Source organism: Pipistrellus hanaki (assembly GCF_964339955.1).
Source record: "Pipistrellus hanaki genome assembly, chromosome: 3".
Lineage (NCBI taxonomy): Eukaryota > Metazoa > Chordata > Mammalia > Chiroptera > Vespertilionidae > Pipistrellus > Pipistrellus hanaki.
The window spans coordinates 13,146,222-13,157,747 of record NC_140505.1 but is presented as its reverse complement, the minus strand read 5'-3'; the positions used below and the strand labels follow the sequence as shown (position 1 = coordinate 13,157,747).

Below are 11,526 nucleotides of genomic sequence, written 5' to 3'. Positions count from 1 at the left end.
AGCGTAGCCAATGAGCGGTCAGAAAAGGTGCTTCTGCCGAGACCGGTTTGGCTCAGTGGATAGAGCGTCGGCCAGCGGACTGAAAAGTCCCAGGTTCGATTCCGGTCAAGGGCATGTACGTTGGTTGCGGGCACATAGCCGGTGGGGGGCGTGCAAGAGGCAGCTGATCGATGATTCTCTCTCATCGATGTTTCTAACTCTCTATCCCTCTCTCTTCCTCTCTGTGAAAAATCAATAAAATATATTAAAAAAAAAAAGAAGAAGAAGAAAAAAAAAGGTGTTTCCTCTGCAGCTCATGCACAGAGGACCCCGTGTGTTGTGTCCGCTGCTGGGCTGGGGTTGTGCCCCATCTGCCCAGCGGCTGCCGGGAGCACACCCCCAGCCCAGCAGCCCTCCCTTGTGTCCGCAGCCCTCCCGACCTCTGCGAACAGGGTGCAAGACACTGGCATCATCGCCAGGGCAACAATGCCAGCATCCCGCCCTGGCCACTATGGGTGCCACCATCTTTGGGTGGGAGTGACAGTTAATTTGCATATTACCCTTTAATTATTAGATTAGATGTCAGTTGTTACAAATTTTGGATCTGTGAAAGCACATGGGGGGGGGGGGATTTCTAGATGTATTGAGATTTCTACAACTTAGGAAATGTGGCAGATGGTGCTTCCTGCAGCATTGTTTTTTTGTTTTTTTTCCAGTTTCCTACTAATTTAGCATGAAGACACCTCCAACAAGCCTCTTCTAAAAACATGGCCACACTGTAAACGGAGCGTTTACGTGGCTGGGTAATTGGTGAGAAGTGGTGAGAAAATGTTGAACTTTGCTTTTTACATGTCCGCGTTATTTAATTTTATTTTAAAATGTGTAGTATTGTTGTAATTATATTAAAACAAGCCACCAAAACAATCATCTAAATCAGCATGTGGTGAGCAGTCAACCCAACCCTCCCTTTTCAGTGTCTGGCAGTGTTCTCCACTTCATCGCAAGTCCTTCTGGTGGCCAGTGGGAGGCAGGAGGAACTCTGAGCCTAGCTATTTACAAGCAAGCCCTATTTCCTTCATGTTTTCCCCTCCAGGATTGTGCAATAGGCTAGAATCAGACAGTTCTAAAAGCTGATATCTCAGCCTGCAGTTGATCTTACTGGCCACCAGGTGACGCCTGCGTGCACCTGCTGGGAAAGAGTTGAGTAACAATTTTTAGAAATTTTCTGAGAATTAAATGTGGTGCTTATCACATTTTGAAATTAAATCTATATTCTTTTCACTATCCTAAGTTGTGACAAAAAGCTTAAGGATACATTTAATGTTGGCGACCAACCAAAAACTATTTGGAGGCAGGTATGCAAGAGAGCTCATGTAACTGAACTGGGTCACACACGTATTCTCTATTTAAAAGCATATACAGGCAGTCCTCAGGTTATGTCGAACTCGACACACGTCATTTTGTGGTTATGTTGCCATTTCGCATTTATTTATAAAGTAAAAAAGTTCCATCATTTCGACATATGTACATATGTGTTCTATGTTTTCCGTAATTGTTTTTTTTTTTTTTTTTTTTTTTACTGTTTCACTTCATTATTGCTGTGTATGTGCTCCATGTGAGAGATGTAGGTGCTTATGTAGGTGGGTTCTTACCGCGCAGGAGAAACTGATCTCTGATGTAACCAGAGGACCTACTGCAGGTGTCATCCAAAGGTGTATACACACTTCAACAGTTGATAGCTCAAATTTGAAAATTAAGTGTATTTTAATCAACAGTCTTTATAATTATTTAACGTGTTGGGGTGATACCCTATGTATTAAACATTATTTAAATGTTGGCCTCTAAACATTGGCTTAGGAAAAAGAATCAGTGATCCAGCCAATAACCTCATTGCAGAGCAGTGCCAATCAACTGAGTTATTGCTGTTTGTCCTTGGTCCACCTGTGTAAGTTTGCTTTACTGTTCCCCTTTCAATAGATGAGGTTAGCCCCTAAGATTTAGTTCTTGAGCATTGTGAAAATTACTTGACTTTCTTTTCTTCCTTTTTCAAACTTCCATTACATGGACATTAAAACTTCCAGGTCTCAAATTTCCCCCCCTATTTTGACTGTATTGATTTCTGTACTGTGTTCAGGAAAGCATCCCACTTCACTCTCCACATCATTTATTCTTTAATTCACTCTGTAGCTCATCTACTTGCTTATTTTTTATGATTCCCTCATTGAATGCTTCGATGGTGTCAGGGACTCTTTGAAAAGTATTAAGTTCCCAGATCGTTTTTTTGGAAGTGCACCCTCTCAAACCTAAGGATATGGAGTTTGACATCTTGTTTAGTTTTATCTCAAATTTCTAGGATTTGATTATTTATCCACTTTGTCATTTGGGATCCCTATCCATTTGGGGTTGCTCATTCAGTCAACCCCGTGGACTATGGGGTCACACTGGAACACACCGCTGCGCGAGCAAGGTCAGTCAGTAGCTTACTGCCTGTGCACAAGGGCATTCGTCCCATGGAGATCTGTACTCGCTAAGGCTCCATAGATCTTCCTTGGCCCAATGCACACATTCAGGGCTTTAGCCTGAGAACTGCTACTGCCACCTGCTGCCCAACCCAAGAGGAGGAGGAGCCAATGGCCCAGTGTGTCAAGGAAGCCTCCCCACAGAATCTTCCAGAGCTTTCCAAGACACTCTCCAAGTCTGGGGCTTCCCTTCAGTCCTCCGTTTCTGTGAAGCCATCTTCTCCTTTGATCTGTAACAGCTTTGTTCCCCTATCTCAGAATGTCCTCCCCAGCACTGGTCAACTGACAGACTTTTGATTTCACAATGTCATTAGACTTCGTTTTTATTACTGTCCCCTTTTTCTATCTGGGGAGGAAAGGAAGGCAATGGTATCCATTACCTTCCCCAATTCCCTTCTTGAACGGGATTTATTTCAAGTCTGCTCAGTGGTCAGCACACGTCTTAGAGCTCAAATCTGTCTAAATGCTGGACACTGGCCCTAGCATTTGGGAGAGGATATTTTGTATTTAACTCAGTTATTGAGTGAGTGCTAGCAGAGGAAGAGGAAAATGCTATGGAGTTCAGAGTTCCAGCTGAGGGAAGGCCTCCAAGCTGGACCTTGGAGAGCAGGAAGAACCGGACATGTAGAGACAGGTGTGAAGGAGATAAGAGCAGCAACTAGCTACTTTGGCTTGAAATGTCAAAACTCATCATAGAACTTAGTCACTTAATGTGGTAAGCGGGGAGTGTCAGATTCCTTTGCTCTTTCTGTAAGGATACGTTTTAAAATATATTTTTATTGATTTCAGAGAGGAAGGGAGAGGGAGATAGAAACATCAATGATGAGAGATAATCATTGGTTGCCTGCCTCTTGCATGTCCCACGTTGGGGATCGAGCCAACAACCTGGACATATACCTAGATCGGAATCAAACTGTGACTTCCTGGTTCATTGGTAAACCACTGAGCCATGGCTGTAAGGATATTTTTTATATAAATCTAGAGACAGCAACTATCAGAAATCATGTCACAAAATGAAGGTGAGATGATAAATAAAACCCGTGGAATTCCTATTAGTACATGTGTATAGACCACTTAATGCTCATTTGTGTTGGTGTGTGCTCACACATGTGTGCACTTCAGGCACATGTTAAAGATGTAAATTCAAGATCATGTAACTCGTACTGCCACCTGATACATATCTGGAGAACTATACAGGTAAACTCTGCACTTCTACTACCCAGACACCATTTAATGGCACTTAATAGCTTATTACAAGAAAGTGTAACCTAACAATTCAGAAACTACTGAGAAGTTGCCTTTGGGAAATGGCCCATTCCTTTGGCAGTATTTTCTGCAGAACTAATGAACATTCTCAATCAGCATAACTGAGGGGCAACAGGTGGTCCTTGAGGCAGTCATTTCTTAGCATATTTTTTATATCGACATTCAATATTAAAAGACGGTTTGGAAAATCCTAGTTGAGAAAGTGGGGACCTAAATGGTCAAGTCCATTTAACCAAGTGGACTTGACCATTTAGGTCCCAAATGGGCAATACTATGTATTTAACCTCATTCTAAAGGGACGTGGATTTTTAAAAGTTTGAAAAATAGTGCTTTAAAAGATGGTTCTAGGGCCTTACACCTCCTTAAGTCACTGCATTTGACCAAGAAAAGTACTTTGAAAGCTCGTGTTAATGTCTCAATGCACAAACTAAGAAAAACCCAATGGTGCCTTCACTCTGCAGTTTTGATTTCCCCACTGACTGTTGTTACAATGACCTACAATTAAGAAAAATTTGTTATGAATTTAGCTTTTATTCAAAATTAAATAAGCAAAAGCAAGTTTTTCCGAAACTTTTACAAATTACTTACATAAAAGAAAGTTAATAGGGACAGTCCTAAGTTTGCAACAAATAATTACAAAATTGTCTAGGGCAGCATGAGTATAAACCACGTCACAGCATGGTGATCTAACTGTCATATGAGTAAGGCATAACTAACATTTGCACCGAGACCAGAATTAGAAAACAAAACAGACTGTAAAAGCTTAGTTCTACATTCAGCTTCTTCTCTTCCCTCAGGTCCTTTACGGGTTTGAACTATGTCGTTGTTTTAAACAAACACATCATGTCAAACTATAAATTACACAGATGGGCAGTTAATGGGAAAAGCCCCCTAAAAGGTACAAACTTAACTGGTACTGAATTGAGTTCTCCATTTGCCTTTATGTACAAGTAAATGTAAACCATATTTTCACAGTTTTGAGTGTTTTGTGAGTAGATGCACAGTACCATGTCAGGTTTGCAATTGTTCCTGAAAACTGGCTCTGGGTTCTGCACCCCTGTTGGCCGCGGGGGTACAGGTATTTACATAAATAGGAAAGTATCATAGTCAATGGTCAAGACAGTTCAGCAAGAGCAGGATTTCCAACAGAGTGATACACAATACCATAGTTCACATACCTGTGCAAATAGAAGCATTCGGACTGAGAAATCGGAGGCAAGTTCAATTCGCCAAAACTTGTATCGCTACTGTTGTAAACTTGGGCAGTAAATGACCCTCAGCAAGCTCTGCTCTCTATGGCTTTTTTTTTTCTTCTTTTAAAATCTTAAAGCCAGAGAAAATGCACACATACCACCCACACGCTCACGCGCACACACACTCCACACACACACAGTTCTCGTTTCATTTTAGAATACGGTACATAGTGCAACTTCATCACAATGTAGAGGTTTAACACATTTGTTGTGTTTTCCTGTGCAAGTTCTTAGTGGTCTAAATCCTAGTTGAGGGTATTCATTTGCAGAACCACATGATTCTGGAGGTTGAGGAAATAAAAAAAACACAAGAGTTTCCATACATTTTTCAAACCAGCACTGGATGTGCAAAGGCAGCGGACAACCTGGCCATCGACACAGCCAGGTTAGGGTAACTTTAGAGGAAGATCCAAGCAGTTAGTTACTTAGATTGGTCTCTAGAAAAATAGGTCAGGATATGCTGTATCTTTGTCAACCGTTCCTTCAAAGACTTCATTGACAAAACTGACAGCTGGTACCGGGGATCCACAGGGAGAACTGCAAGAAGCCACCAACACCAGGCAGGTCCGTTAGGAGTCGCCTGAAAACAACCGACATTTCATAGGATTAATAAAACAAGTATCCATGTGATAACAGCAGTAACCAGCCACCAACAAGCTGGTCTTGACTGAGCATTTTTCCCTATCAAGTCCTATCTCAAATTCTTTCAACAATCATGCAAGGAAGGCTTTTGCTATACCCATATAAAATGGGAAAACTGGAACTCAGCAGAAGTGCAATACAAATTGTCTGAGATCTCTCAGCTCATACGTGAGAGATCCAACATTCAAACCCAGAGCCAACATTCAAACCCAGACCTGATTCCACAGCCCACACTCTTTCCTCTGCAGGAACTGCTTAAAGCAGGGTTTCCTACAGCTCAGGTGCCTGGCATTTGGGGCCAGATGATCGACTGTTATGAGAACCGTCCTGGACATCACGGCCTGCTGAGCAGCACCCCTGCCCTCTATCAGCAGCACTCCCTGGTTATGATAGTTAAAGCTGTCTCCAATATTGCCCAATGTCCCACAGGGGCAAAATTGTCCCTATTTGAGAAATGCTTTCTTAACATGCATATTTAAAACTTCTTTTAAAATGTTTTTATTGATTTCAGAGAGGAAGGGAGAGATTGAAACATCAATAATAATAATTGATCAGCTACCTCTTGCATGGCCCCCTACTGGGGTTCGAGCCCGCAACTCAGGGCTCGAACCTCTGGCCCTTGACCAGAATCGAACTGGGGACCTTTCAGCCTGGAGGCCGATGCTCTATCCATTAAGCCAAACCAGTTAGGCCTAAAACACTTTTTTAAAAGTTAGTTGGTATTTTGAAATAGCTTCAAAGGATTGTGGACTCCTCAGGAAGCTAGAAGTCCCCCTGATGTTGTAAGGGCTGACTACTGGCTATTGAAAGAACAGGAGTTTATACAAAAGAATTGTTAAGCCATCTTTACCATAATTGAACTGCTTCTTATTGAACCTGAAAGTTCAGAATGACAAAAGGAGCTATATTGGTGTTGGTCTCAATGCACTTAGACTCAAACTAGATATCTATATTTACGTATGTCTGTGCTCTAGTCAGCACCACAACCACCTCCTTCTGCATATGAGACATCAGAAAACTACATTTCCCAGAACCCCCTTCCCCATATGGTCCCAGGTTAGACTGGCCAATGAGAGGCACTCCTGCGTGAGATGTGTTAAGTTGGAAAAGAGGAAGCCACTACTTTCTGGAGATTGTTGCCAAGTGTGGGCAGATGTGAGATTTATAGAAGCTTCCAGAGAACTCCTGAAAACCACCTGCTCTGCGGCTGCAGCTGAGACACGGGGCAACTCCGGGGCAGGCCCAGGTCTGTGGGTGGCAGATTCTCCGACCACTGACGGTGTCCCCGATCTTCCCCAAGCAGGGGCGCTAGGTCTATATCCTTCAAGAACCCTTCACTCCAGGAGCAGAGTGGGGGCCCTTCTTTCCCTCACTGAATCCTGCTTACAGACTAACAGATGGCAGCGGTGGAGGACAGGGGAATAAAAGGTGGGAGTGGTAAAGGCCATGGGAAAGCAATGCTGACTTTTTCTACAAGTTGATTTGTTAGCATTTAGTTTCTTTATTCAATTTTGTGTTTATCAAAAGCTTTTCTATTAAGGTGCTCAATTAGGAGATGGTCTAATGCTGAAATTTCAAGTTCAGGTGAAGGACTCAGCTGGGATTCAGACGGACGTGCACTGACCTTTGAGCGCTGAGCTGAGAGGCAGTCTGCACCACAGTGGGACCTGTTCTCTCTCCATCTTCCTATTTACTTATAGTCATTCCTTTATGAAATCTATTACCTTCTCTCTAATTCAAAATGCTTATGCCTAAAAGTTAGTGCTTTGATGCATCTAAGCTCAGATTTTCCAGGCTGGGGCCCCTTCTTTCTTGCCTCACAGTGCCTACTGCACAGCTCTCTTGCCCAGAGAATGCCTGACACACATTAATTAGATTAAGCTTAAAAGCAAACCCTAAGCACCTGAGCTAGACCATAAGGACAGCAGTTTCAGAGGAGTGCAGCGTCATAAACATGAAGGGACAAAAATGAATTTAATTGCCAGGCTGAGAGTTGGGAATAAAAGATGACATCTACATCTCTCAACTATCCCAGAACGACAGCTGGCTGGCTCAGAGATGCAGCTGTCTCACAGTCACAATTTACACGATGGTACCAAGTCCCTCCCTTCCCCCCCAACACACACCCCTTTTTCTTTTATATATATATATTTTATTGATTTTTTAGAGAGAGAAAGATAGAGAGGTAGAGAGCTAGAAACATCGATGAGAGAGAAGCATCGACCAGCCGCCTCCTGTACACCCCCCACCGGGGATGTGCCTGCAACCAATGCACATACCCTTGACCGGAATTGAACCCGGGACCCCTCAGTCCACAGACCGACGCTCTATCCACTGAGCCAAACCGGTTTCGGCCACGTGCCCTTTTTAATGCTTTATTTCTCCTTCGTGAAAATGGCCCCACAGTTAAGGGTTTGACCTTTCCTGGCCCTCACTCCTACGAGATTGCAGGTGACACCTGCTCACCCCCTCCCATATCAAACGCAGGGGTACCACTGAGCTAGAGAATACAGGCATGATTCCAAAGAAATGCTATGTAAAAAGGACAACAACAACAACAAAACCTTAAAAACCTACTCGCTTGGGTTTATTTAAAAAAAAAAAAAAAAAAAAAAAAGTGATACTTTTAGAAACATCTTACCTGAAGGTTTTCCTCCCTCCTGGGCATTGACCCAAAGTGCTGAAGAATTTGGCTTCGAAATCTGTCTCTTAAATTCTGAAACCAGCTGCAGGCTTGAGAGTAGACCAAATCGTGGAGCTGCCTGAGACTCTCCAGCTCACCTTCATTCTCCACCTAGGAACACAGCAGGAGGTCAGACTTGTGTCTGAGCTGCCTGGTCTAGTATCATCAACACCACCGACATCTGAAAACATCGAAAAATAGGGACTACCTATTTCCGTGCTGGCCGTAAGAGTATTATTCTTAAACATTACACACCACATATTCCTGCCTCACGTAATACAGTGCTGCCGGACCCTCCTAACAGCCCCCAATTAGGAGGAAGATAGGACTGTGAGGGAGTTCTTAGACCAAGGCCTGTCCAATTGAGAATGCCCTTTGTCTTTAAGGATCAGTGGCTTTTGAAAGCAGTGGAACAAAAAGAGCAGGAGTCCAGCTGCTACAGTAAAAGGAAAGATAGGGAAGGGGATTAAGGTGCAGATGACAGGGCAGAAAGGGAACAGGATTTTCCACACAAAATGGGGTCAAAATAAAAAAATGTTAGAATCACTTAGCATATAAAAAGGCAGAGAGTAATTTATGCAGCATGAAGGTCTGCTCAAAGGCCTGAGGCTGTGGCTACCTCCATCATTCCTCCCGACACCCTGCAGACTGCTGGATCGCGGCAGTCCCAATTAAATGCATCAGCCTTGCAGCCTGCGGTCCGGAGTGGTCTCACGAGTGCAGGTGGGAGATGGAGCATTAGCTCACCCACCTCATGCTGATTGCCTTAATGCACACTTCTCTCCCACTCACTGCCTGCCAGGGAGCGCTCCAGGCCATACACATGAACTCTTCTCAGCAAATACCAGGCTTGACTCAGCCTTTCACACTCAAGGATGACTCAAGAGGAAAACAACAAAAGAACTCTAAAAACATTCTGAGATATAAAGGGTGAGTCTACAGCACAAAAGAGACACAAAAAAACCATGCTTTTTATTTTTTAAAGATCCGAAATGAAACACAAAACAAGTTTAAAAGGCATCTATTTTTGCACAACAATGAGAATACATTTCATGCCACTGAACTGTACACTTATAAAAGGTCAAAATTCAACCACTGCACCTGTTAAGTGCCTGCCTTGCGAATACACACACACACACACACACACACACACACACACACACTCTGGGGGCTGTGCTGGCTGCTGAGCCTGGAGAACACAGAGTATGTAGGTCTGATCCCCCAGTTCCTCTGGGAACTCACAATGATTAAGAACAGGATAAGAAAAAAGGTAAGCTGAAACAAACTTGCATAAGCATGGACAAGGGTCTCTGAAAGGAAGAAGCGGTTTTATCTGCCCGGGTGCCTGGACAATGCCCAGGACAGAGGACATGTCAGTGTGCCAGAAAACAACACTGTGTGATACCTTAACATCTTCCAGATATTCGATGTCTGCAGTGCAATAGCCGTCTTTCATTCCTCTTTTTAAAACCTTAAACCGCTTTCCTCCAACCGTATCCACCACAGACCTTCCATCAGGTAAGAAATGCACATTTCTAATTTGTAACATACAACCATAATCTGCAAAGCTAAAAGAAAAATTCTAATTAATATCAAAGTTCAGGCAATAAGCACACGTGCTCTCAACAATATTCAAGGAAAGCTCCAGTGTAAATAAAAATATTTAAAAGTACACAAAAAGCATACCCATTCTGTGTGTCACTGACACACATCCCGAACTGTTTAGTTCCAGTTTGTATGCTTCTTCGAATCATCAATCTGTATCTTGGCTCAAATACATGAAGAGGGCAAGGCACAGTGGGGTAGGCTATAGTGCAAACAAATATTGGGACATTCTTGGTCAAGCTGAGGAAGAGAAAAGTATCATTATTATTTGTCAGAATTTATAACCAAAATGAGTGAAGCCTGCCACAATAATAAATTCATAGCAAACAATCAGTTTGTAGCTTTTATTCTTGGAAAGAAGACAGTCAGTCCACTCACGTGGACACAATGTTAGCACTAAAGCACTGTTTGTGATCCTCTTATGCACACAAGCCAGCAAGTCCGCCCGAACTCCAGCTGCCAGGCTATCATACAGAGCTCGGTATCTTCATGAATCCAAAAGTAACGGACTCGAATTCTATTCTATATTTAAAATCTCTCTAAAATATCTGTAACATGACTGAGTTAATATCTTTTATCCGTAAAACACTCTTAGTCATTCTTAGGTAACAGTAAGAAAAAAAGAATTCCCAGAAAATACAAAATGCAAATCATTAAAAATTCTTAGGCATTAAAAATATTTTCAAACTATCAAAATAGGTAATAACATTTTTCCAGGTAATTAAAATGATACATATTCCATTGCCAGATTTGCAGAAAATGAGAGGATGTAGGCGGTGCCCAGCTTTGCCAGGGGCTGGGACGCTGGCAGTGCAGGGGGCACACTGGCACAGTGAGTGCAGTCATGCTGAATCAGCATGTGACAATATTCATCAAAAATGTCTTTAAATGTTCACATCCTTTCAACCAACAGGCTCACTTTCCCCACCAGACTGTTTAATGTAGCACTGTGTACAGTAGCCAAAACTTAGAAGCAAAAAGAAGACTAATAAAATAAATCATGGCATAGCCATAACATGGTATACATTTAAATGTCTGTATTAATGGGAAAGAGGTTGTGGAATATGAATAAAATGATCACATCTATGTTGAAGATGTATTTATATATGTTAAAACGTAGGATATATGCCAAAATGCCAAAGGAAGCTCCCTTTGTTTGGATTACCCATTATGGCTTTTCCCCCCTGCTCACTTATATTTTCTAATTTTTCTTCAAAAAGACCATAAGTTACAAAAATTAATATTGAATAAAAACATGTTTAATGTAGTACAAGTGCTAGTTACTCTACTTTTAAAAATTGTATTTTACCATCACTGGACACTCTCCTTATGAACCTAAAAACTTGGGTGGGGGGGGGAAACCCCAAAAACCAATAGACCCATTAATTAGCAAAACTTGTAAGTTCAGAGGAGGACCCGCCTGGTCAGTGAGCAGCAAGGTGCCCTCAAGCTTCCCTCAGTCACCTCAGCTCCCCTCCCATTACTACCGGCTGTCATTCACCGACTGCACTGCTTTGTGAGGGTCTTGTGTGTCTCTACTTTAAAAATTTAAAGTATCTCTGCAGCTTTCGTATAGGCA

The 11,526-nt window shown here is 42.5% G+C and overlaps 1 protein-coding gene across 2 annotated transcripts in view; it reads right to left on the bottom strand.

The window, feature by feature from the left end:
• Nucleotides 1-4,275: 4,275 nt before the first annotated feature.
• Nucleotides 4,276-11,526, bottom strand: part of LONRF1 (LON peptidase N-terminal domain and ring finger 1) — a 32,588-nt gene continuing 25,337 nt past the window's right edge. For both annotated transcript variants that reach the window (XM_084877034.1, XM_084877035.1), the window contains 4 exons: nucleotides 10,029-10,187; nucleotides 9,748-9,910; nucleotides 8,301-8,453; nucleotides 4,276-5,597 (listed from right to left, as the gene is read on the bottom strand). In XM_084877034.1, coding sequence (XP_084733160.1) covers nucleotides 5,439-5,597; nucleotides 8,301-8,453; nucleotides 9,748-9,910; nucleotides 10,029-10,187 — 634 coding nt within the window. In that variant the 3' untranslated portion in view covers nucleotides 4,276-5,438. The remainder of the gene's footprint in view (nucleotides 5,598-8,300; nucleotides 8,454-9,747; nucleotides 9,911-10,028; nucleotides 10,188-11,526) is intronic.